The sequence below is a fragment of the Propithecus coquereli genome, unplaced genomic scaffold (assembly GCF_000956105.1).
Source record: "Propithecus coquereli isolate 6110/MARCELLA unplaced genomic scaffold, Pcoq_1.0 Scaffold530, whole genome shotgun sequence".
NCBI classification, from domain to species: domain Eukaryota; kingdom Metazoa; phylum Chordata; class Mammalia; order Primates; family Indriidae; genus Propithecus; species Propithecus coquereli.
The window spans coordinates 286045-313353 of NW_012151175.1; the positions used below are offsets into that span (position 1 = coordinate 286045).

The 27309-nt window shown below is 45.6% G+C and overlaps 1 protein-coding gene across 2 annotated transcripts in view; it reads left to right on the forward strand.

Annotated features, from left to right (window-relative positions):
• The window catches only part of ZMAT4 (zinc finger, matrin-type 4), a 255428-nt gene that overhangs the window by 106522 nt on the left and 121597 nt on the right, over window positions 1–27309 (forward strand). Inside the window, exon 4 of one of the 2 annotated variants that reach the window (XM_012657145.1) lies at window positions 23021–23248. The exons of the other annotated variant lie outside the window; for it this stretch is intronic. Coding sequence (XP_012512599.1) covers window positions 23021–23248 — 228 coding nt within the window. The remainder of the gene's footprint in view (window positions 1–23020; window positions 23249–27309) is intronic. 2 annotated transcript variants of the gene reach the window in all.

Sequence of the window (27309 nt, forward strand, 5' to 3'; positions counted from 1 at the left end):
TGGGAGGTGTGGCCTGGTTAAGGGTTTGAAGACCTGCTAGGAGGAAGGTGCCAACAAGGGAGGGCATGGCACAGGGAACACATAGGTGGTCCAGCAGGGCACTGGCGTCAGGAAGCTCTGGCAGGTGGCAGCAGGGCCCTGGGTTCCAGGGAAAGGAAAGGCTGTGAGGAGCATGGCAGGGCACCACCATTTAAGACGAGGGTTCCAGGCCGGAAACCAATCGTGGAGAACGAATCAGGCGCCTGCGTTCTAGACGTAGGGTAGTGGTTGAAGCTTGCTCTCAACTACAAATTCAGTTACTGCAAGTACGGGACAGCGACCAAGAGGCACCAGGAGAGGGGAGCCAAGCCATGGGCTGCCTGAGCCAGGACAGAGTCCGGATTCCCACCTCTCCTTCTGTCCGCAGCCAAGCCCAGGGCATTCCCTGTAGGACTGCACCATCCACGCAGTGGCCGCTCTGTGCACACCAAGGAGCTCTCTGCCTAATCAGCCAGGCTGGCTTAAAATTACTTCTGTAACAAGAACAAAAGGAATAAAAGGGCACAGAAAACCCAACCAGCTGAATCAAGATGCGAGAGAGAAGCAGCTCCCCCGCTCAGGGATGCTGCTTCAGCTGCCTCTGCATGAGTGACAGAATCTCGAACTGTGGCGATGTTGGGGTGGGAATAATCGAAGTACAGCTCATCGCTCCTCCCAGCTCCTCGGTCCGATGAGGGTGAGCAGTTGGCGTCTGTGAAGCACGACCCTCCTCCTCCTCGAGCTGCACTTTCATCAGCCGGCAGCTGGGCCTCCTGCAGAATTAGGTGCAGTGTGAGCTGCCTGCTCCAGATGGGTGCACGTTCACTAGGATTCTGGAATGCTCGGCAGAGCCGCTGGAACAAAAACTGGTTGGTTCTTCTTGGTTAGTGTGTCTGAGAATCTCTGTTCCAGCTCACGCTTTCCCAGACCCTGCTGTGGGGACAGAGGCGTGAGGAGGCACCCTGGACAGGTGGAGCTTTCGCCCAGACGGAGGCGAGATCGGGCCGTCATCACAGCTTTTGCAGTAGCAACCAGAGGAGCCACGTGGGAAGAATCCAGAGGACACTCCGAGGGCAGAGGCCAGGACAGTGAATGGCGTGAAAACCCCTCAGTGGAAGGGGAGTGGAGGAAGCAGGTTGTTCAGCATGGAAAAGAGATTACTCGGGGGCAAGTCTTTGGAAGGCTTTCCTAGGAAGAGGAGAGAATCCTGGTATGTGTGTGTGTGTGTGTGTGTGTGTGTGTGTGTGTGTGTGTGTGCGCGCGCACGCGTGCATGCGTGCGGACATGCGTACATGTGCATGGATGCAACAGGTATAACCAGTAAGTGGGTAGAAAATTAGGGAGTTCGATCTGAGCTCCAGGTAAGGAAGAGTCTATTAACATTCAGAGATGCTTTAACAGTGGGGCGTGTGACCGTGCGGCCACCGGCGCAGAGGCCGGCTGACGCCGCGGAGGTGTTTCCAGGTGCGGCTCCAGCCTCAGGATGGTGGCAAAGTCCCTCGGAGATTCTCGGCCAGACGTTACCTACAGCCTGGAGTCACCAAACGTAACATGGCAGCAAAGGACACTGGCCTGCGAGTCGGAAACTCAGCTGTGAGTTCAGGCCCCGCTCTGCCCTAACTAGGTGTGTGATCTTTAGTAGGTTCATTGTGTTTTCCCACCTCTGTGTTCTCATCTATCATTCCATTTTAAGACTGGATGCGTTTATCTCTCTGGTTCTTACCCAGGGCAAATAATAGACCGAAAAGTGCTTTGACAGGTGTGTGTTGAGCATTCACAGGTGAGCATATGGCCGGTAGGTTGATGCTCCTGACCCTTTGCCTCTAGCAGAGCCTCTGATATCCTGATTGACATGTGTGGGGTTGTTCCAGGACCACCTTGGCGCTAACTCAAGGGGACATTGTGTTGTTTCTCTTAGAACTGTCATCCCCAAGTCCTGGGCCACAGACTGGTAGTGGTCCATGGCCTGTTCGGAACCAGGCTGCACAGCAGGAGGTGAGCTGCAGGGCGAGCGAGCAAGCGAAGCTTCGTCTCCATTTACAGCCGCTCCCCATCACTCACATCGCTGCATAAGCTCCCCCTTCTGTAAGATCAGTGGTGGCATTAGATTCCCACAGGAGCGTGAACCCTACTGTAAACTGCACACACGAGGGATCTAGGTTGAATACTCCTTATGAGAACCTAATGCCTGATGATCTGAGTGGAGCTGAGGCGGTGATGCTAGCTCTGGGGAGCGGCTGCAAATACAGATTCTCATTAGCAGAGAGGTTTGACTGCACAATAAATGCAATGTGCTTGAATCATCCTGGAACCATCCCCCTGCCCCCCTAGTCCATGGAAAAATTGTCTTCCATGAAACCATCCCCTGGTGCCAAAAAGGTCAGGGACAACTATCTTAGGAGACAAGCCTTTCTGGGGTGAGTTCTGTGGCAGGGCCTTACACTGGAGCTGTCCTGGTGGGCTTGGGGACGAGACGGCCAGTGAGCCCAGGAGGCAGACAGGCTGTGGGCATTCTGGAAGCCCCTCAGGAGGAAGAGACCCAGCCACCAAGCTGGGGGCAGGGCCCTAAACTGGCAGGTAGAAGAAATAAGAAACAGGATGTAGTTTTCAAGACAGGAAGTCAAGATAAAATAGGGAACCAGACACCAGGATGAGCGCCGAGAGGAGCGTCAGGGTCTTAGGAGTACGGGAGCAGCCCTGTCATCAGAACAGAAACACACAGCGATGGAAGGTCACTCGCTCCATGCCAGACCTCCGACCAGGCTGAAGCACTCAGTCCTGCCCGCTCAGGCCGGGATCGGCCCTTGGAGCTCTTCCCAGGAAGCTGACTGTGGGGGTGAAGGTGAGTGCTTCCAGCAGAAGGAAGGGTCACCAGACAGGCCTGTGAGGTCCTCGAGGCCTTTGCCTTGTGATGGCTTCACGCCGGGCTCCCGTGTGCTGGAGCCTCCCCGGCACACCGCGAGGAGCGAGGAGCCCTGTCTTCCAAGCCACTGCCTCGGCGAGGGCGGCAGTCCTGCCATTGCTGAGCCCAAGGCCAAGATCACAGCCCACGGGAGGCCAGATACCAGTCCCCAGGGCCTGGGAAGACGTCTTACACGGGAAGGGCAGTCAAGGTTGCAGACGGCAGTAAGATTGCTAATCTGCCAACCTTGAACTGGGAGATGATTCCGACTTACCCAGGTGGGTCCGCCCGAGTCTTTAGAAGTGAAAAGGAGGCAGGGGAGTCGGCACGGAGGGCAAACGTGGGCAGCATCCGGCTGCTGGAAAGGAAGAACGGTCCCTTGGAGCCCCCAGAGGGACAAAGCCCTGCCAGCACGTCAGTTTTAGCCAGGGAGGCCCATTTCAGATTTCTGACCTCCAGAATGCTAAGATTACAAATCGCATTGTTTGAAGCCGCTAAATGTGTGGTAGTTTGCTACGGCTGCAGTAGGGGACAAATACGCTGGCCTGAGTAAGTGCATGGCTGAGTGGGGTGCTCCCTCTCCATGCATGTCACATGCTTTACCTCGGGGATCCTCACGTGCAATGCAGGGGACACTGACGTCACAGTTGTCTGGAGCTTGCCTGAGGGGCAGGAGGTGTGTCTTTGCATCAGGGTCTTACTCCTCAAATGGAGCCAACTGCTCTCCTGTACGAAACCTCTAAGTCCAGCTCACAGGAGTGTGCACACTTCTCCCCGCACATCCCAACCTTCGTTGCTACGTCTTCTCAACACACTCGCAGCGCTCTGGCCGGACAGGCCTCCCGAGCTCCAGCCTCTGTGCCGTCCCTGAAGCTACTCTATGCCTAAGCTGCCTTCCCTCTTCCCGCCGTGGATACAAACACTTCCCGTCCTCCACGAGGCAGTGGAGGTCTCTACGAGCCTCTGAAGTCTCTCAGGGCTACTAGAAATCCCAGTGAGCATGGCGTGAGCTTTCACATCACACATATCTCTGGGCCCAGCTTCTTATCAGGTGAGGACATAACTTTCCTGAACCTCCTTTTCGTAATCTCTCCCATGAGTGCCATGTTGTCACCATGATCCATGTTGCCATGGTGCTTGCGCGAGCCGACTGACAAACGCAACATGCCCAGCGCAGCGTGTGCCCACACTGGGGCTCAGTAAGTGCCAGCTCTGACCACGCAAGAAGTGCAGCTGTTCGTATTGGGTCTGCTCTGATCTCTGCGCCATGTAGTTTTGCGCTTGAGCTACTGTACTGCCTGTTGTCCAAGGCTCCTGCCATTGGGTTAGTCTGCGGATTGGCCTGGAAACCCACCTCAGATAGGAACCACTTCATGCTTATCCCATGTTCTGCCACGTTGCCGGGCACACACTTGACTGCCACGTCCTCCGTAACAGGGAGAGAGGGGCGGAAAACACAAACGAGTGCTCAGCCCTGCTCGACGACAAGTGTGCACGGGGCACGGGGCCAGGGTGCAGGAGCACAGGAACTCTCCAGAGAGGAGGAATCGAAATCCGCCAAACGAGGCTTTAAGGCAGGAAGCGGAGGCGGGTGGTGAGCTGGCGGGCATGGGCAGGAGGGCAGATCCGAGCACAGGTTAGGTTGGAGGGTGGGAGGAACAGCCCGGCCCCCGAGAGGCTGGCCACTAAACTTTTGCACTGTGCTCCAGAGGCTTCGGGCAGGTACTGGGGGCAACCATCTAAGGTGCTGGCCTGGCCAGGAGGTCCAGGGTGTGGGCCAGCTGATGCCGGGACTCAGTTGGAGCTGAGAAGCATGGTCAGGCCCGAGGCTGCAGGTGGGCCAGAGATGAGCCCTGACACCGGCAGAGCCAGGTGCTGGGAATCCAAGGGGCTACTAGGGTGTTAGACAGGGGCAGGAGAGTGCACCGAGAGCGGGGTGACCTGCCAAACCCATCCTGTCCCCCTGAGCTCCACTGCCCCAGCCCCATGCCCTGCCAGCAGCTTCCCACACCAAGCTCAGCGGAGCTCGTGGATTCATGACTGACGGCTCCAGGAATGGCCGCAGGAAGCAGTTCTGTCTGGCGCCAGATAAAACTCCTCCCGAGTGGAGCTCAGTCACTTTCGGTCCTGCCAGGCTTTCTGGCTGAAGGTGGAGTGTGCTGCATTGAGCCTGGGGCCTTCTGTTGGTGACTGACGCACCCAGCAAAGCCAGCGTGCCCAGACACGGTGCCCACCCTGAGGGATGGAAGGAGCCTCTCTGTGAAAGTTGAGGTTTCCTCATCTAGTACCTGTCTTAAGAGAATTTGTAACTTGGAAATTTGATTTCATTATTATCTTTCAGTTCAGTTCCTCTCAACAAATATCCTGTGTCCTGGGAATAGAGAGGTACATAAGAGACCCCTTGCCTTTCTGAGGTTCCCCACCGAATAGGAGGGAACAGACGCTTCCAGCTACAAAAGCAACACACCGTGAAGATCCGCAGATATAATACAGTGCAATGTTGAGGAAGGGAAAACGATCGCAGTTAGAGTTCTACCTGAGAATTTATGAAGGGGTAATTTAAGCAAGGACTTAATAACTGCGTCAGCTGGAATGATTTGTTGGGGACATTCTCAGTTTTTCATCGGAATCCTTTATCTAGGCCAGAATTTCCGACCTCAGTAGGACTGACATTTTTGACTGGAAACTTCTTTATTGAGGAGGAGAGAGCCATCTGTGCATTGCAGGATGCTTTGCAACAACCCTGGCCTCTACCCGTGACATGCCAGTGGCAGCACCCCACGACTCGTGACAGTAAAAAAGGTCTCTAGACATCGCCAAATGTTTCTTGAGGGGGCAAAATCGGCGCCAGTTGAGAACCACTGATCTAGATCAGAGTTACCAAACTACGGCCCAAGGACCACATCTGGCCAGCTGCCTGCTTTGTATGGTCTGCAAACCAAAAATGGTTTTTATGTTTTTAAGTGGTTAAAAATAATCAAAAGAAGATTGTATTTTGTGACTGGAATTGAAATTCCAGTGCAGTAAAGTTTAATTGAAACATGGCCATGCTCGTGCATCTACGTGACGTCTGTGGCTGCCTTTGTGCTGCGGTGCCAGAACTGAGTAGTGGTAGCAGGGGTGATGTGGTCACAGAGCCCGCTATACTTGCAGGGTGGTCCTGTACATGGAGCGTCTGCCGACCCTGGTCTGTGACGAGTGATCTGGGGGGAGAAGCAGCAAGGGGGCCTGGTGGTGGGGTGAGGTGCACACAAGCGGGGCGCGGTCTCCCAGGCCACTCCCCACTGGGCGGCTGGGCAGGGACCGGTGACGAGCATGTGCTGGGAGCAAAAGGAAGTGCGAGAGCCGTGCCCTGCAGAGGTGCGTCCAGGGGAAAGAATGAGGGTTCCCAGCCACGGGAGTTCTGCAGAGAAGCTGCAAGACCCGAGTGACAGCAAACGTCTCCTCTAGGTCTGAAAGTCAAAGACATTTACGAAAGCTAAAGAGATGAAACCATAAACAGGTTTTTTCAAAACCTTCGTATGCTTACACCTCCTGAGTTTTAATTCTTATTTGAAATCTAAAATCCAATCCCTACAGTTTCCTAGGGCTATGGCAACAGATTCCAATTAATTACCAGGAAACTGATAAACTGGGTGCTTACAACAACAGAAATGTAATTTCTCACAGTTTTAAAGGCTGGAAGTGCGAAGTCAAGGTGTCGGCAGGGCTGAGGCCCAAGGGAGGACTCCTTCCTTGGCTCTGCCTGGCTTCTGGCGGTTCTAGCATCCTGGATATCTTGGCTGGGTTGCTCCAGTCTCCGTTTTCGTGGTCACGTGGCCTGTCTGCCCCGTGCTGTGTGGTCTCTCTTCTTATAAAGACACTGGTTATTCATTAGAGGTAGGGCCCACTCTAATCCGGTGTGATCTCATTTTAGCTTAGCTAATTATTAATACATCTATCTGCAAAGGCCCTGCTTCCAAATAACTTCACATTCTGAAATTCTGGAAGGACGTGACCCTGGCAGGGGTCGGGGGAAAGTGACGCCGCTATTGAACCCGGTGTCTAAGCCAACTGCACTTAACTCACGGTGACTGGTAAGGTCACAGGCCCTGACGCTGTGCTTGCCGGCTGGCGACCACCCCACCCCTTTTTCACCATCGACCCATGCAAGCAAGATGATTGGAATAAGAACAAAACTGAATTCTCAAAGTCCTGAAGAAAACGGCATTTAACTATTTTCTTTAAAATCATTTTTTGAAGAGAGTATGAATGAGAAGAAATCTGAAGCACACAAAAAAATCTTTAAACTATAGGTATTTTTCCTTTCCTACTGTTCATCAAAGTGAAATTTTAAGATTATGCATAATCTGAATGGATTAACGAGAAAATTCGTTTGTGTTTGTGCAGAGACTGTGCTTATCTGAAACCCATTTGCTTCCTGCCATCCCCCAGCTTTCAATTGATCGCGTATTAGGACCGGGCTACAAGATGGAAGAGGGCTATTCAGCCTACATTAGACTCTGCAAGAACAAGAAATAAGCCTTTATTGTGATACTTTGTGGTTGCTTTAACTCTCCTGGTTGATATATTGTCCCTTAAAGTTACTATTTCATGTTTAAGCTTTTATGAATACATCTATCATTCACAGCAAAAATGGATATTGATCATGATCTTTCATACAATTTCCAGGCATCATTAGCTTGACAGGTAATAACATCAAATATAATAATAACGTTTCTTTCATTTTTGACCCTTCGGAGTGTGAAGCAGTGCAGGGATATGTACGTCCCCACAAGGCTAGCAGATGGCTGGAGGGTGGTTCTGAAGTGGGCTCCAAAGGGACCATAGTAGCACCTCTTCTGCCCATGACTGCACCTCTGGGGTAAATATTTGTTGGATGAGTAAAAATCGGAAGCACATATTACAATAATGATAGGCATTTAAATGTCTGTGTCTTTATTTTCAAATTAAGTTACCTTGGTTAAATTTCAGTTAGATATCCTGGTCAAAGACAGTGGTTTTCCAGTTCGGCAAGAAGTGTTAATGCCTATCCTCTTGCTTGATTTTACAAGACTCCTCTCCCTGTAAAATGAGTGATACACAGAATAGTGTAGAGCACGAATTCTGGTTGTGCCTGTGTGACCTTTTGCAAGTTGTTGTAAGTCTTCAGCCTTCAATTTCTTACCAGTGAAATTACAGACACGTGCTATAGAATTATTACAGTAAAGCAGGAGATGTATGTACAACACTTAGTGTGGAACCTGCCACACGAGTAAGCGTGCAGTGAATGTGTCACTGCGTGTAAATACAGATGTGTGCACACACAGTCGCTCCTCATTATTCGAGGATCCTGTGTTTGTGAATTTGCCTGCCCACCAACATTTATTTGCAGCTCCCAAATCAATAGTCGTGGTGCTTTAACTCCCACACACGTGCAGCGTTGTGAAAACGTAGGTCACACCCTCTGTGCATTCCCAGCTGAGGTTGAACAAGGCGACGCTCTGTCTTGGTGTTTCAGTTCACACTATGAGCAATCTCCTTTCGGCAGTCTATTTTAGTTTTTTTTTTTGCACTTTTTGTGCTTTTTGTTGAGGGCCAAATGGCCTCAAAGGGCAGTGCTGAAGTGCCGCCGTGTTCCTGACTGCGAGAAGGCTGTGGGTGCCTCACTGAGAAATGCGTGTGTTATTCAAGCTTTGCTCAGGCTTGAGGGACGGTGCCATTGGGGGTGTGTTCTGTGTGAATGATCCACAACATAATATGGATTGACGGGTCACAACGCTGTGACCACAAGCTCGTAGGAACCTAACCCTGTACGTCCCCTGGGAGCAACGGTTCCGCATTTGCCAAGTCAGCGTTCGTCTCCCAACAAGGAAATAAAGTCCATAATATTTAAAAGATCCTGAGTGTAGTAAAATACGTGTAGGTGAGTAGGCTGAATCTAGCTTAATAATGAAATCAGTATTCATAACTGATAATTGTAAAGCTATTATACAGAAACACCACATTCACCATTTCATCTAATCTTCATAAGAAATCAAGGAGGATAAAGTATCACGTTGTCCATTTTACTGATGAGGAGACTGAGAACCTGCAGGCCAAGTAACTTGCCTCATGTTACGTATTTGGACGTCAAACCCAGAACCTCTGATTGCAGATTCCAAGAGCTTTCTTTGGTTTCCAGCAATAAATATTTCATAAAATGATGTACTGATTTTTGCTCACCTGCTGAACAGAACAGTGCAAACTCCAAGGCTCTCACTAAAGTGACTGGTAGCAAAGAAGCAACAAAGACAGTTATTTATAGACTTTAATCCAGCATTTCCCAACTGTAGGAACAGTGAACAGTGTAGGCAAAGGAGCAGAGAAGCAGTGATCTCGTTCAGGCGTGCACCGCATGTACGTGTATCCTTCTTGCTCTGAAATCTTGTTGGCTCTGTTCTTTCCTTCCTTATTTCCTGTTGAAAATGAGAGAGACAGAGTTTCAGAACTTTTCCATAAATTTCATGCCAGACACAGAATTGCTTATTTGAGTCCTCCGTTGAATGAATAAAGATCAGGATATTCTAGATCTGTTTGAAAGTTACATAAATTCAGATTTTGGATAATATATGCACTCCAGGTTCAGTCAGAACCTCCTATTTGCATATAAGATTTTATACACCATAGCAGTTCTATCATCTGAATCAGGTTACTTGGTTTGCGTGACACAATCTGTCTAGATACTTGTTTTAATAGATGCAAACAATACTTTGTCGAACAAGCAGATCATCATAGCAGAGCATTTTCTTTTAAATTAGGAAAGCTGGCGTGTTCTCACGTGTCATCTCTGGATCAATGCATTTGTTCCAGTGATGTCTTTGGCTTTCCTGTGCTCACGCATACAAGTAATAGATTCATAGACTCGCAGAGCGGGAAGGGACTTAGCGATCATAATTTTCCCATCTCATTTTCCCTGTGAGGAAACGGAAGCCCAGGGGGTGAAATCATTTGCCCAAGGTGACACAAGTGGCTAACGGCAAAGACGCTTCCCTTGCAGTAATCTTCCCGTGCTGTCACCGACGGGAGAAACCACGGCAATCAGTCCGTGACTCCTCTGCAGTGATTGGGTTGAAAAGAATTAGCAATGTGAGGTGAGCTGTATTCTTTTTGCTGTGACTTTGTACACTGGATTAGAGGAGTCTTAGAACAATGATTAGATCCAGACTGCTGTCTTTTTGTTTTGTATTTGATGGCTAATGCAACGAGGGATCAATGATTGGATAGAATTAAAGATTTTAACAATGAGGCTACTGCCTAGGTGATTTTCACAAATCCTTTTAAATATCATAAACTCACTTTTCTCTTCAGAGTGATCAAATAGTGGTGTAAGATGATGATTTCAGCAGCTTTTATGATGTGATTATACCTTTATTCCAGAAAGGGTTCTTTAACACACGTTTATAAAGGAATACAGTAAAACAATAAGATAATCAATTTCCTGTGCTTAGTCTGAAACTGTCAACAGGAGACGTGGTCACAACTGGAAATCCATACAGAGAACGCATTATTATTCAGTAAAAAAAACTACGAGTGCAAGATTTTCTGGCAATAACTCTTAAATCACCTATTAAAGATAAGAACCCTGAAAGTGTCTAGTGTATGAAATTAGAAGTAAAGTAAGCATTACACCTAAAATAATTGGTAGTAAATGTTTCAGATGCTGTCCTCATTCTCTGAAACATCTATACATTTTGAACATCAGCCTTGAAAGTTTTGCTTAATGCTCAGTGTGGTTTCTTTAATAATCAGACGCGAAAGGTACGGATTCCTGGATGGCACTCGAGTGCAATAAACATCACGTTTCTTAATATTTTAAAACCAGTTGAAATTACTTCTGTCCTCTGACCATGAAGGTTGGTGACAAGCCAGCCTCTCCCTGATCAGGGCCACACAGTGCCAGGCGTGTGCGGGTTTTGCGGGGAAGTTTCTCGGCGCGTGGGCTCCGTCCGGCTACTCTGCGGTGCTCCCGGGCGCTGCTGTGTGCTCGGCCTGCACAGGCTGCCGGCCCAGCCCGGGGCCTCCTCAGGCTTTCGTCACTGTCTCCCTATGTGGGCCGAGATCCCCCCGGGCCACCTTAGGACACAGAAGAGAAGACCGAGGCACCACTGGGGGCATTCGTGGGGCGGCCCCCACCTCGGGCGCAGTTTGTGAGCCGCCCGGATCTCCGTCCGTACTTGCTGCTCTCTCTTTCCCTGGTCCCTGAGAAGCCAGTTACTTTCCCGACATCAGGCACACCCCTCTTTGGCATTCAGGTCCCTTTGCCTACAAGACGACCCCGCGCCAGTGCGTTTGTTCGTTCTGTCCTGGGGGTAGGGGGGCCGGACTTCAGGACCTGCCTACCACTTTGGAATGCAGTGGAAGGAGACCTCTCACTTTTATGAAGTCAGCCTTGAAGAAAATGAGACTATTAATTTCCCAGTAGGTTACCCTGCTGGGTAAATTGTCCATCATGTCACAGAGATACCTGGCCGATTTATTTACTGAAAACTGAAAGATTAAATTTCTTTTCTTTTTTTAACTCTATGGTCAGCCTTCAGAGAAGCTGCTTCTCCTGTTTGGGATTCCTGCTAAGCAATTTTCTGCAGCTGTTTGTGGAGCACACAGTAGTGTGTGGCTTTGACTGTAAATGCACGTGAGGCTTTCCAGAGCATTTTGGCCACCTTGAGGGATCGTGTATTGCAAAGGAGAGATCAAAGGGGCCTGCCTGAGTTTTTGCAAGCCCTTTTGGAGACAGCGATTCCTATGGTTAGTGGTGCTGGCTACGGAGTGACCTGGGAATTCTGAGTGCAGGCCTCAGAACTGGGAAGAGGAGGAGGCCTTCGGAAGCCAGTAGTCCTCGGCATTGCAGGAGGCGTCGCTGCTCTGTGGCGGTCTGTTGAGATCGCTCGACCGAGAAGCCAGAGCTGGGTTAAAGGCTGGCTCGTGAATTCTTGCTGCGATTCTCTTTTGACTAGTGCGAACTGCTAATCATTAGCATCTTAAGGTGCTTTTCTGTCAACGGAGCAGATGGAATCTTAATACCTGGACCTTTCATGTTCGGTTAGTAAAGCTGACGTATCTAGAATGCCGACAGGCGGGGAGGCCGAGAACCACGCTGCTGCACGAATGGACATTACAGTCCCTCCTTCCTGATGCAAAGGGGGACGTTGTTTTCTAGTCAAAGTAAGCCCGAGAGAAAGAGGTCCACACAACGGATGAATCCTGGTGGTTCAATATTCGAAAGTTGTGCTTTTTTGTAAAAAGAAAAAAGGTATGTTTCATCCAGAGACTAGGATGGAAAAGGAATCTGTCTAGAAGTTCACAAATCTCGAGTTACCATCTAATCCATCTCTCTGTTCCCAGGAAGATTCTGTTTAACTCTAGGTCTCATTGTCTGGTGTGGTTTAAATTCTCTCCTCTCCCCGATGGGGGTCAGTAACGCTTATTTCTACAAACTCCCCGGGCTGCGCACGCGGGGCGCGGGGCACACTGGCGCCTTCCCATCAGTCAGCGCCCTTCCGCTGCTCACTGTCCCCTCTCGCGGCTCCCAGGCTGCTGTCCAGCTGTCGTCCGCTACACGTCTCAAGTGCCATTAAGTTGTGCTTCAGCTTCCCTGCTTCCGGCTAAGTAATTCCAAATCCTTTAACCTTCACTCACACGCTTTTCTTCCTTATACCATCTTTCTGCCTCTTACATATGCTTCCTATTATCCTGCAAAACATCCTGCATGGCTTGGAAAGAATCCTGGCTGGCTACAGTGACAGCAAACGTGGGACCAGCTACATGAGCGTTTTCCTAGCAGCGCGTGAGCTGTTCTGACTTTCTCTCAGCAAAGCGCCCGCCTCAGGCGCACCACGGCCTGGCCTGTGCTGGGTCAGCCTTTGTATCAGACCTGGGGGGGATGCGAGGAGAGCAGGGAGCAGCAGGTAGGAGATCTGGGTTCCAGCCGTGGTTTTCTCTGTGGCCAGCATGCCCAAAGCTTACTGTTACCAACAGACACTTGTAATCCTCACGACGAGGCCATGAGGCTGAACCACTGGCCCCGTTCGTTTTAGGAAACACTCTCAGTAAAGGAGCCTCACCCAGACTTGTGATTCGAATCTAGTTCGATTTTATTTCAAAACCCACCTAATTTTCTTTATACCCGTTTCTTTGTTTTTCTTTATTTTTAGAAAGCCCGTAGACGTCTGTAGAACTAATGCAACGGTTCTGTGACATTCTTCCAAATTGGTCCATTCCACACTTCAAGCTCCGCGAAGGCACGGGTGGTTGTGCCACCGAATGCACAGCGCCATGCCAGCACGCGCAGCTGGATGAATGGAACGTGACAACACGGAGCCTTGGCATGGGTGGGGCGAGCGTGAGGCCTGCGCCAGGTGCTGTCCTCCGGTCTGACACCCCCCAGTCCTGGCTGCACGTTATAGACACCTGGCATTGCTGGGCCGCACCTCAAGCCATTCTGAGTTAATTGGCCTGCGGCGCGGCTTGGGAGGGTTTAAACCTCCCTCGGCCAGGAGGCAGAACCACCCAGCCCGAATGCAAGGCTTTCCTGCTTTCATTTGCATGGGAGTCACCTGAGGTCCCTGTAAGATACAGATTCTCATCCAGTGGTCCGGGGAGGGGCCTGAAATCGGCATCTTTAATAAACCGCCGGGTGATGTGGATGCTCTTGGCAGTGCTCACTTAGAGTAGCAGGTTTTAAAGCAGCTACATCCTCCCTGGCTGTCAACAACACTCTTGTCCCAAAAATTCTCGAAAAGAAATCATTTGTATTCCCTCTCAGCCACTTCCTTCTGGCTCTGTCTGTGAGGCGGCAATGTAGCGTGCGATTTGTGGCCAGGCCAGAGTGAAATTAATGATTATGGGTGATACACCTGAATAATTCAGGCCCCAGAGAGGCTTCTGTTCCTCCAGGGACTGAATGAACCTAAGGATTTTTAACATTTATCTGCAAAGTCTAATCTGGCCTAAAACCTGCTTCCTCATTTGCGTCCTCCTCCGCCACCAGCCTCACTGCCATGGTCCTCCAACCCTCAGGGGCCTGGGAGCTTCCTGCTTAGCATTTGGTTCTCTGCAGCCTCCAGATCCAAGGGGCGGGAGGCACCTGACCTAGTGGAGCAAAGTGCCTCCGTCTTTCTCACGGTCTGGCCTCAGGAACTTCCGCAGTCGCTTTGAGGCTTCATAGAACTGACTCAGAGTAGTGGTTCCCAAACGGCAATTAAGAAAAAGTACTTCAGAGTAAATCCGAAGTGATCCATGTAAAATATATGCATAGCTAATAGTCGCCACTTGCAATATGACATGGAGTCGGTCTTCATAACTCGCAAACTGTGGGTTATTAAGGCCCATGTTACTTTGAGGGATATTACGTTTAAGGCAACTTGAAAAGGAGGCTCAATAGAGAAATCCGGAGCTTCCTTTTTGGGGGAAGGATGGGGACTGAGGGTGGGGCAAATCTGGTGTAGATGCACACACGTTCCGCTCAGGTAACAGTGCGGCATCAACTTCCCTAAATTAATTCTGAAGTTGCAGCTTCCTTCCAGCCTAGGCCAAAGGCCACCCCCCACCCCTGTCTCTTTCTTCCTCTAAACTTATCCTGCACTTTCTCTCTGCTGCGCTTCCGGCACTGATCACTCTTCTTGTCTTTGAATTCTCTATAAATATTCATAGGACATAAGAAATGATCCAGGAAGCCGGCTCTCTAGTTCAATAGCTGATGCTGCCGGATAAGAAAATCATTCCCTGAGCATGGGGTGCGGATTAGGTACCTTGGGAATGCTGGTAGGATAAAAAGAACCAAAGCCAGTATCGGGTCCCGGCTCAGCACGGTGCTCCTGCCCCTGGCACCATACTGCCTGTGACCTGGTGGGGCCTCCAGCTCCGCCCTGCAAGGGCAGCGCTGCTGGGGGCAACCTTGAGTTGGCCAGTCCTGGCAGGAAACACTCCGCCCATCCGGGACTCTGCCTCCTACCTGTGTTAAATGTGGGGTTTGGAGTGTGTGAGGAAAGGCCGTCAGCATTTCTAGGGGTGGGAATTGCAGTCACTGATTCTTGCCCAAGCAATAAGCAAGGATATAGACGAATGACATCATAATTCTTAGTGTCTCCGAAACTTTACCACAGCCTTAGTGTCTGTAGTATTTTTTTCACTGTGCCCACGGGTCAAAGAAATAGCTAACGGGTGAGTTTATTAAATAGTCAGGTCCAAACAACTTAAGTATTTATGCCCTTGTAACTTAGTAACCATCTGAAAAAAATAATACACATAAATTGAAAGAAAATGTGATATGTTTACTGCATTATTAAATAACCACTCTAATGAATGTGTTTGCCTGTGGGTGCTGCGCAACTTCTCAGACCTTGCAGTCGGATTGGACATTGCCACCTTTATTTCTTGTTCCTCACTGAATGGTTGGGTTGCCGGGTCGTGTCCAAAAATCTGGCTTCACAGACTTAAGAAACAATTAAAAGGAATGTAGTATCTTATGTTGAAACTGTGAACTTCCTTGAGCTAGTGAGCCCTGGGGTGTCCCACAGATGTTGCTATACTTTTCTCAGAATTTTAAAATATCGTATGGACTTTCCATGAGTTAGGAAGGGCACCTTTGCACGGAGTTCGGGAACTGTGGCCACAAACAGAGAGAGAGAAGCACCTTAACTGAGTAGTGTTGAAGACGGGGTGCCACAGATACATTATACCACAGGGCAGTGGCTGTTTTGAGGTTAGCCGGACAGAGAGGGTGCGGTCATTGATTCAGTATCAGTCACGACATTATAGCAGCAGAGTATCCCCAAGTAAAGCAGCGATTCCTTCTCTTACATAAATTCCTTTATGAAGAATAAGCTGCTTCCCCCATCCCACAGGAGTTTATTTAGCACATACTACGTGCCAGGCCCGCTTCTGGTTGCCTGGAATATATCCGTGAACACAGCAGATACAATCCTTGCCCTGCAGAACTTAGATTCTAGCCTCCTGTTCTCGGTGCACTGAAGAGCGTGGAGTATCGCGGCCTCTGGAGTCTTTTGTCAAGCAACATGCGAAAGTTATAAAGGACTTTTATCCCCTCTGAAATTCTATTTAATGGCTTATTTTCAAAGATTAGGATTCTGCAGAAAACAGGCATACTTAAGATATTTAGAATCTAATCAGTGACTGACGCTAGAGGGAATTATTCTATATTAACGAAAATCAGTGATCTGCGAACACCATCGTGACGAAGCCCGATGACACGAGCGAGTGTGGGTGAAGCAGCAGTCCTGTTACCGGCCGCTCACACTCAGCGTGTTGCACAGTCGGACAGAGGGCTCTGCTGAGCCATCCTCATCTTTGTTCACGCTCGGGAAACGTACAAGGGCGCGCATTCTGAAACATCGGCTGTGTCGTAGTCCTCTCCAATTTCCTTCGTGGTATAAAAGAAACAGCGTGGAGTTTTCTGTCTCATTGACTTGGGTAGCAGATATATCCACACATATCACATGCGAGGAAAGAGGGTACTTCATTTTATCTGAATAATTAGAGCCATTTTTAGATCTGTGATAACAGAGGGAAAAACTACTTTTTTCTGGATCTTTTGGAGCAACAATAGGAGCTGGTACTTTCACATTATATTCTTACTGATCCAGCCTTCTTCCAACCTGTTAACCCCCAAATAAACAGTAAATTAATAAATAAATTGCTGCAAATAAAACCTTCCGAGATTTTATTTAAGACCTGGTTGTGGCACCACAAGTTCCCTAAACAGTGTTTTCCAGACTTTGCACTAAAACAAGTTAGCATAAAAGGAGGCCTATATATAAATTGTAAAATAAGAATGTTTTCCCTCTGCACCAAGGAGTATATATCCACAAGTATAAAGCAAGTCACTCATAATCCACAACTTAGAAACAGCCACTGCTCCGATTTTTGTCTGTAGCCTTCTAGTCTTTACGTATAGCTTCACGTGCCCGTGTGTGTACGTGTGCACACGCAATTTCATAGGCAACTTGGTATGTACTATACATGTATGCATGTAAACCGACTTTATACATATAGTACAAGTTTATATGTATAGTTTACATCCCGTCCTGAACATTTCCTCAGGTCACTAAATATTTTTCTAAAACATGTTTTTTTTAATTGCTGCATGCTATTTCAGAGTGTAGATGCTCACAATTTACTTAATCCATCTCCTATTTTGAGTATCTAACTTGCTTTTAACCCTGTAAAATAAGTCTAATAAAACTATGAAAGATTTAAAATTTAGCTATCATAGGATATTTATTAAAATATGAACCCCCCCCCAAGTTGATATTAGCTAAAAGTCACCGGTATTTTTCTTCACTGGTCCATCACATGTGCCCTGAGGGTGCGCCGCTCGCACAAGAGGCGCTGGCGCTGTGAGAGCGCGCGGAACCCGCGCCTGCGCCCTGACCGCACACTTTGCGCAGGGGGGCTCTGGCCCGCAGAGGGGGCGGCCCCTTTCTCTGGGACTGAGCCGTGGATCTGCACTGACCGCGGCCTCCTAAGCCACGCGCTAAATGACCCGGTCTCATTTAACTGTCCACAGCATTCGCAAAAAAAAAAAAAAAAAAAAAAACTGAAGAATGGTTGCTGTCATTAATTCAAATTAGGGTAGAAAAAAAGAAGGGCAGTTTATCAAAGGGACTGGAAGCCAGAAAAAAAAATTTAGGAAAAAGAATGCGCATTTCCAAATAACCCCCACTGAGAGGAGATGTCCAGCCTAGGAAGTGTGTTTTGACTCTCTAGTTGATCTGTTTGTTTATTTGGCCTATTGCTTCCTGGGGGTTAGTGGAAACTAGTGTGAAATATGGTACTGGTCTTAGTCAGAGGGTCTGATCTTTGCCATTTCCTCTGCTGCTCGTTAATCAAGGTCCCTGTGCTGGGTGATTCATCTCCCTGAGCTTCAAGCCGCCTTATTGGGATTTTGGAGCAACTTAAATAAGAAAATACATGGAACAGACATAATAAACTGCACAATATCACACAAATGGAAAGAATCAGTATTATGGGTAAGAATACCGTAGGTGAGAAAACCGCATACTTTAAAATGAGTAAATTCCTGACCCTATTTCTCTGTATTAAAAGTCCCCAATCCTTTGTGAGAATGGATTGATTTCTGTTGTCTTAAAGCCTAGCAAGCTGTAGGAGTGAGTGAAAGAGGAAGACAGGGAAGGAAAGAGGGAGGAAGGAAGACAGTAATGAGCCAGAAAGAGCCAGAGGGAAAGAGGAGAGAGGTGTGCAGTCGTGGGCGGGGCTTGCACAGCAGCCTGTGCCATGGCCCAGAAGGCGGACGGGCAGGTGGGAATCTCACTGCTGGCTGTGTTACCCCCCATCCAGCTACCGACACCCACGCGGTGATCTGATAAATAAAGCCCTGAGACCCATTGGTGGAGGCCGTCAACTTGCTTGAAACGCCCACTCTGGTCTCCTGAACAGTTATTGCCCAGTTATTGCCAAGTGTGTTGTGAGATCAGATCCGTCCTCAGATGCGAGGGTGACCAGCTCATTCCGGTTTGCCCAAGACTGTCCCTGTTTTATCCCTGAAAGCCCCATGTCCTGGCAAGCTGGGATGGTTGGGATACCAGAGGCCAGAGTGAGGGTTTGGATGCCATGATAAACAAACCAGAGTAAATGGCTTCCTGTTTGAAAGTGAAGTTTCCGGAAGGATGTGTATAATTTGCACTCTGTGAAACTTATCAAAATAGACCACCCCAGAAAATGGACCAAAGTTTGAGAGCATAGTAACTTTCAGTAAATCTGTTTGAACGTAACAGAGAGGGAGACTGGGGTGTGTATCCACACTTTGACGTGTTGCCCTTCCACAATTTCACCTTTGCCTCCCCGGGATCTCATCATGTATCTGTGCATGTTTATGTTGGCTGCTATGGCATCTAGCTGCCTAGACCCTGAGTGACAGTTTAGAAGAAACGAGAGAACTCTTGGCTACCCTCTTACTTTACTTCCTCATAAGGTGAAAAACATTTTATTCATTCCATCATTTAGCAAAAGGCATAGACTATGCACTGTGTGTCTGCCACCACGCAAAGTCCTGGGGCCACAAACGGTCCAGGTGCAGACAATGTTGTACTAATAAATAAAAAAGTGTGCTGACAGACACACACCAGGGTGCTCTGGAAATATTTTTGTCCTTAAATCAACTGTGGTTACTATGACAGGAAGAAACAAGTATGAGACAGAGATACATACTATTTTAGGTTATTATTCAAGACAAGTTATCCAACAGTCTACAAATAGCTGGTGAGAACCTGCTCCTTGACAAACTGTGTGCAAGGCGCTAACCGGATCATTGAAATTGACTCCAGGATCAGAAGATCCTTAGAAATCAAGTTTTGAAGGCTGACTTGCTTCAAGCACTGAGGAACTTGAGTCTATTTTACTGACTCTGAATTCCCTACAGATCCATAATCTTTTGTTCAAAACATTTGGGGCTGAATGTGTTTTGAAAGTCAGAAATTTTAGGATTTTGGATCCGTAAGAAGGCACACATACCATATACTATGTCTGTGGGACAGCAGCCCCTGACCAAACATATTCATGATTCTGTTGTGATGTGTATGTGTGTTTACACTAAGTGGTATGTAAGAGTCACCTCGTGTGACTTCAGGTCGGGCTTTGGTAACAGATAAATCATGAAGAAACTTGAGTTTCAGGGTTTTTTGCATTTTCCTGATTGAAATAAGGAATTGTGAATATGTACCAAAGAGCGTGAACATAAATGTTATCTAATGGAAGTTTATGGTAGGATTCTCTTATACACACGCACAAGCACACATTCACAAAACTAAGATTACACGGCGGTGTTTAAGAAATGCCAAATGAATTGTGCGGTCAGAAAATGCTTCATAAGCTTAGAGGAGGGAGAACTACTTCTTGCTTAGGTTGTCGAGGCCTCACAGAAAAGGTGAGGTTGAGGTGCGTCCTGCAGGACGGCGTGGCTGTGCAGAGAGAGCTGGGACAGTGAGGCGCACGGTGCTGGCATTTACCACGGGTGGTAAAACAGTTCAGTGTATGTTTGAGTTTCTTCGTGGGGAAAGGAATCAGAATTACTATTTAACATTACCAATATTAATTAATAATATTAGCTTCTATTTTTGAAGAAATTTTTATGTTTTGGTAAAATGAGAAAATTGATTAGGGTTTTTTTTGAAAAGCAAGTAACTGTTACTTCTTTCTGTCTGATGGATAAAGATGTGACATTTTGCTTATTACCACAGAAAAACTAGCTCCATTGCTGTTGGATGTAATATGTGTCTTTCTATTATGTGAAGATCTAAGACAGCTTTGTTTTATAGTAATTTTCAGAGAAAATCTGGCAATATGTAAAGCAATGGTGCTCACCCTTGGCTGTGCTCTAGAAACACGGATCAGGGCGTGGGAGGCGGGAGGTTTGAAAAACATCCCGATGCCTGGTTCTCACCCCGAGAGATTGGTTTGGTTTTAATCTGTATAAGGGGTAGGTAAAGTCAATGTTTAGTTAAATATTTTTTGTAATTAGAATGAAAATATACAGTATGAAATTAAAATAAAAATTAACTACGTATCAACTAAAGTGTTTTGCTAAAAGTATGTTTTTAAATCAAAAGATAATCTGTACCCCACTTTGTATTCATTTTATTAGAATAATACACTTTTGCCAAAGAATATGAGTGTTCTGGTTCATGTACACACACAGATTCATCATTAAAACCTGGAAACTGCTCTCTTCCCCTGTAATTTCCATATTTGGCATAGAATCAAAGCCGTAAAAGGGAAAGAGCTTCCACAGTTTGTTCTATCCCTACTCTGTGGGCACGCTTCAAAGAATGTTAGTTTAAAAAGGATGGTGATCCTGAATTTTAACCTCGTGGAAGGGAGACAACAGAGATTTGCCGAAGGTCGCACAGCTCAGGGATGGTGGAGCTCCACCCAACCTAGAGTTTTGACTTTGATTCAAGGCTGTTTCCATGCTACTGCTTTTGTTTGCCTTTATAGGCATTAAGGGGATATAAACCTAGGTTGAGATTGGTGAAGACAGTTGCAAGAGAAACAGAAGCAAAAGAAAAATTAAACTTTCAGAACATGCACAAGACAGTCGAATTGTTCGGGGGAGAAGGAAGCTATAATACAGATGTAGCATCAACTGCTTTCCTATGTGCAAGATAAGATTATCTCATTCAATGAATATTCTATTGTGCATCACTCCTGCCAGGAAGTGGTGTATAGGTATCAATTGATAAAATTGACTCTGAAATGTTTTTTTTAGGGCTCAGTTTAGAGAAAAATAAATTATGCCTCAAGAGTCAGCATTCATTCGTATTATAAATATTTGATATGTTTTCCATGGCCATCAAAACAATAGGCAGCTTTAAATCCCCAGAAGTTGGTAAGGATGCAGGAAACTTTGGAAGCAAGGTCCAATTTCCTTGCAAAAGTGGATAGAATCCCTCCCCGTACAGGTCAACTGCATATTTATAGCTTTTATTAGCATTTCTAAGTCGTAGCTGAATGACACCCCATGGCTGGGATGGTAGGGCCCACATTTGAGCTTCATTTCTACCTGGTGATTTATAGCTAAATCCAGCAATGAGGCTTTTAAGAGAAATATTGTTTATCTCAGTCCCTATAGAAAATAACACCATTAAGTTTAATCTAAGCTAGCTAAAACTTCCCAATCTGATGAAATCTCTGGATAGAGGGAAAAACATATCTTCGAGTTACTGTCATGAAGCAGACATTTCTTGAATTAAAATGTCACATAGAAAGGATTTATTTCTATATAAGTTATTTAATCCAAAAAATAAAAGTCCACTTAAAAGTTATTTGAAATCTTGGGGAATAGATTAATTGGATCCTTAACTTGTTATTTAGGTCTCAGATCTCAGCTTTTCTTTGAAATGACGACCCTAATTTCCATGGTTTGCTGGCTGCGTTCCACACCACAGGGACAAAGAACATGTGACCGGTGCTGCTGTATTGCGTTGTGACTAATGGGCCATGTCAAAATTTAAATATTGTTTTCTTTTCCAAAATACTTGGGTCGGAATATTTTTTTCAAAATTAAATCCTGTATAAAATACAAAGATGGTGGGTCTAGGAAACTAATCCCTTTGCCTGTTAAGAAGTAGAGAGGAGTCCTTTAGGGTACTGGGAGGAACATTGGCCTTGAGAATGAAGGATCTGGTTTTGAGTCCTGCCTTTTCCATAACTAGATATCTCACCTTCTGTAAGTCACCTGGCATTTCTGAAGGCCGTCATCTGAGAAATGGGATAATAATCCAAGTCATCGTCATTCTAAGGATGGAAGCAACTCAAGTTGTTGCAACGCATGCAGAAGTTATTTTTACTTTTCGTTAAGAAGATACTTTGAGTTAAACTATAATTTTTTTTTTTTTTCTGGACCAGAAATAACTCTAAGCTCACAATGAAATGTGTTACTTTAATAGTTGGGACAGTGTAAGCTCAAAATAGTGATATGTGCCTATTCAGTTTAGATACACACATCTGCTCTACGGTGCTGTTCTTTGGGGCTTTAAAAATTATACTTTCAAAATCAATTTTAGCAGATATAGGTTGAAAATAATGTATCACAATAAACAGAACTAAGTGAATAAAATTAGTTTGATCTCCTCAATTGATACAACCCATGTCACTGAAAGACATTCCTATCACTTAGGCAAATCTTTTATTTATTGGTTGTTTCCATTTGTAGCACACAAATGTCCAATTCGTTCATCCAGAATCTTTTAAGTCATGATTGGCCAATGTTTACTGCAAGTATCAGCTTCATTTTGAATAATAGATCACTCCCTCACCTCTGAGAATTTATTTCTAAAGATTTTGTTTTTCCCCTAAGGGATGGTCTTTCATGCTATCAGATTTTGTCATAACAGAATGCACACTCTGATCTCAGTAAATTAGGGATTTTCATTTGTGTCCCAACTCAGAAATGAAGGCTGGCAAAGGTAACGTTCCTGGTCTCAATAAACTCTTAGATTTTAAGCTCTAGAGCAAACATGAGACTCTTTAATCTTCAGGTGCAGAGAAGCACACTCAGCAATGGACTAACGTGGCCCGTGGTTCTGTGGTTGTTTCCGTTCACAGCAACGCCCCTGAGCTCCCTGAAGCCCCCGCGGGTGGACACTGCTCCAGTGGTCGCATCTCCCTATCAAAGACGAGACTCGGACAGATACTGCGGGCTCTGCGCAGCCTGGTTTAACAACCCTCTCATGGCCCAGCAGCACTACGATGGCAAGAAACACAAAAAGAACGCCGCGAGAGTGGCTTTGTTAGAACAACTGGGGACGACCCTGGATATGGGGGAACTGAGAGGTAAGGACAGCTCCTCTAATCTCCGCCGCAAAACTGGGCTTTCACAGAAAGGACTGTGTTTTCACCAGATGGGATGATCCTTGTTATTGCTTTGATTATGAAGGGAAAAGTGAGGCTCACCCCCAAATCATGCAAGAAAAAATAAAGAGCACAGAACTAGGCTTAGCTTAATTTTTGCAATCTCCTTTGTTTCAGAGCGTTTTTATTCGTTGTTTTCCAGGTCAAAGCCACCTGTCCATGAGCCAGACTTTTTCCTTCTGCTTTACCTTGAAACAGCTTGTCTAGCGAAAGCTTCTGTAGAGGAGCTGCTTGAGACAAAATGCTAAAGAGGCCAAATAGCGTTATCGTATGTTAAGCTGTTGTGTTTTTATAAGTTCAGCCAAGATGAAGCAACATATTGGTTCTATTTAATGGGTTAAAGTAAGCCCAAGCCCCTCTAAGAGACCTATCTGGGACATCGAGGTAAGACGGTGCTGTGTGGCACTCTGCAGGCAACCCCTGGCTCCTGCGTGCTCCTGCCCCTGACAGGTTTCTCTCGACTGCGGGAAACTGTGTGTGCTCTGAAGTCCACGTGAGGCCTCACAGAGACTGGGCAACCACAGGGTGAAGACCAACCCCGTGGTTTCCTTAGGAAGCCATAGACCAGTCTGTGAGCCTTAATTGAATATTTCATCATCAGCAACCTTCTAAGCATTTTTTCATCACCTGAACGTTTTTGATCAGCATGACATTGGCAGTGTAGAAGTAGAACAAAATCACACACTGTATTTTTCTGATCTCAATAAATCAGGGATTTTCATTTGTGTCCCAACTCAAAAATACGTTTTCTCAGAAAAAATAATTCTGCAAGGGGTGTTATTGATATGTCAGATTTGGTATGGGTTAGATAAGCTTTTATGGGCTGGCCAGGGAACCGTCATTCATAACGGCCGTAAGCTGTAGATAACAAAATTTACAGATCAATTTTGAAAGTGCAGCCTGGGTTGAAACTGGGTTCTGCATGCAAAGCCTACAATTCTTACTACCCTCGCCTGGCTGTGAACCTCTAAGGGGCATAATTATAACAGGAAATGACCTGGTATGATTCTAGACAAAATAAGTAGGACAAAAGATCACGTAATGTGAGCTGAGAGGAGGGAACAGGTCACTTCTCAATATGCTGGTTGGAGAAGACTCCGCGGAGGACAGGCGCTTGAGCGGGAATCAGAAGTGTGGGCGGTGTCTCAGCGGGTGAGAACGCACCCGTGTGAGCCGAGTCATGAGTGCAAGGAGATGGAAACGTGTTTCCATGGAAGAATTTTATACTACAGATTTAAATAATCCTAGATAGATTGGAGGTCCGTGACTACAAGCTACATCTGTAGAGCTTGATTAGGGATTGATTTTTTCCCAAGATGTGTGATTAAAAGCAACAAATAAGAGCAAACACCAAAATCATGTTATTTTTGTGTGTGTTTCCTAGCTATAGAAAAACAACATGGGGCTTACTATTTCAGCATGTCGAATAATCTCACTGCAGACGCTTCCGAGTTGTTGATACTACTGCTTTTTGTTGAGGGATTTCTTATGTTCTCAGTCTATGTCTTATTAAAAAATACAGGAAGAGTCTCTCCATAGCTGAAGGCTTACTCTCAACTCCTCTGTTCCTGGCAGATAACGAGGGGCTCAGCGGCTCCCTCACGGCAGGGCACTGAAGGAGGAAAGCAGGGCTTTATTTATGCCTGGTGCTAGATACTATGACTTGAGGAAAAATTGTTCCTAGAGCACATTCTTCTTGTCTATTTTGAATTATCAATGCTGCATCTTTTATGTACAGCTACATCTTAATGACTTGGGCGTCAGAATTCTGCAACATTTGAGCAGCTTGTCTTTTATACAGAAGACAAAAAGGATGCTCTTTGACTCGATAACTCAACGTGACTGACTCCGTAGCACAAGGAATGTGATTAGCATTGAGCACAATGTCCTTGAAACCAACCTTTTCATCCACTCCAGGAGACATCCTGATGTATATTTATTCAAGCGTTAAATATTGCAAAAGCTTAAGGAATAAAGCAACTATGGTAAACCAGGACTTTTTAAAACACACACACACACACTCTCTCTCTCTCTGTTTTATTCCTGGAATGCCTCTAATGTATTATATGATCAATAAATTAATAAAGGCAATAGTGCTAAGCCATAAATACAGGCATATCCATCACGTTTAAAAGCTGGCATCAGGCAGTTCGTACAGTGTCACAGGAGGCTTGGCTCTCTCTCAGCACTTCGCATGTTTCTAAACAACACATTGTTTACTTATGTGTTATAGTTTTCTGTATTTTCTTTCTCCCTACTCCTGCGACAGATCGTTAGCAACTAAAAGCAGGCATCTGTGTCTATCTGCTCATCGATGTGTTCAAAACACCTCAGATAGCAGCAGACACATAGTAGGCACTCACTGTTGCTGAATGAATGAATGAACTGAGAAAGTCCTGGAAAAAATCACCTAACATCCTGTATATTTAAGAATGGCAATCATTTTTATTTCTAAAAGAATCTTGATTGAATAATTTTCATAAGGAATTATTTATAATTCTATAATTAGAATACGCATTCTGTAATTATAATAAGAACTACAATTTATAGTGCTTCCAGTTTTTAAAGATGATGTATATTTTATCTGCAGTGAGATGCAGGGGTATCAAGTGTCCTAGTTCGATGAGTGTTGACAATGCAAACGCCTGCGTAACCCATACCCTGTTAGGATGCGTCACTTTTCCATCATGGGAAAATTCCCGCGTCGGTCTCCACTGTCTATTCCAGGGAGCCGTTTTTCTCATTCTTTCACCATAGATTAGTTTTGCTTGTTCTAAAACTTTACGTAAATAGAATTATAAAGTATGTATTTTTGTGTGTCTGGCTTCTTTTCCGTAGCGTATTATTTTTGAAATTTATCCAATTATAGCTTATAAAACAAAGTAGTACTTTTTTATCACTGAGTAGTATTCTACTAAAAAAAATCCTGTAATTTGTCTATCCATTCTCTTGACAACTTTTGGATTGTTTTAGTGCTATTTTAAATGAAGCTTTCATGAACATTTTTGCATGCCTTTTTTTTTTGAAATTTTATCTTTTTTTCCCTTTACAATCATGGTTTTTTGTGCCCGATCTAAAAAACCTTTGCCCTACACTCATGACCAAAGATATTCTTGTATGTTTTCTTCTACAAGTTTCATAGTTTTAGTGTTTACATCTAGGATTATGAAGTATCTCAAATTAATTTTTGTAAATGGTGTGAAGTAGGGGTTAAAATTTGTTTTTTTTCTACATTTACACAGTTATTACAGAAAACTTGTTGAAAATATTTACTTTTTCTCATTGAATTGCTTTTAATTACTTTTATTGAAAATCTATTGATCATGCGAGTGTATTTCTGGGCAATCTATTCTGTTCTATGGATCTCTTTGTCTGTGTTTATACCAGGACACACTGTATTGAGTTTTTGAGCATTCCAGAAATCTTGAAGTGAAGGACCGCCAGTTCTCCAACTTTATTCTTCCTTCTCAAGATTGTTTGCCTGTTCTAAGTCCTTTGCATTTCTGTATAAATACTAGAAACAACTTGTCAATCTTTACATAGAAATCTTGTTGGAATTTTGAATGGGATTGAATTCAATCTGTAGATCAACTTGGGGAGAATTTATTTAAATTCTTCAAAATATTGAGTTTTCAAAGCCAAGAACATTCTATAGCTCTCCATTTATTTATATTTATTTAAGTTCTATCAGCAATGTTTTATAGTTTTTAGTGTAAAAGTTTTGTATGTCATTTATTAAATCTATCCCCAAGTGCAGATGACCCTTGAACAACATGGGAATTAGAGGAACCAACTCCCAATGCGATAAAAAATCCACACATATTAATAACTTTGATTTCCCAAAAATTTTAACTACTAACAGCCTACTGTTGACTGGAAGCCTTACCAATAACAAAGCTGGATAACATGGATAACACACATTTTGTATGTTTTATGTATTTTATTCTATCTTCTTACAATAAAATAAGCCAGAGAAAAGAAAA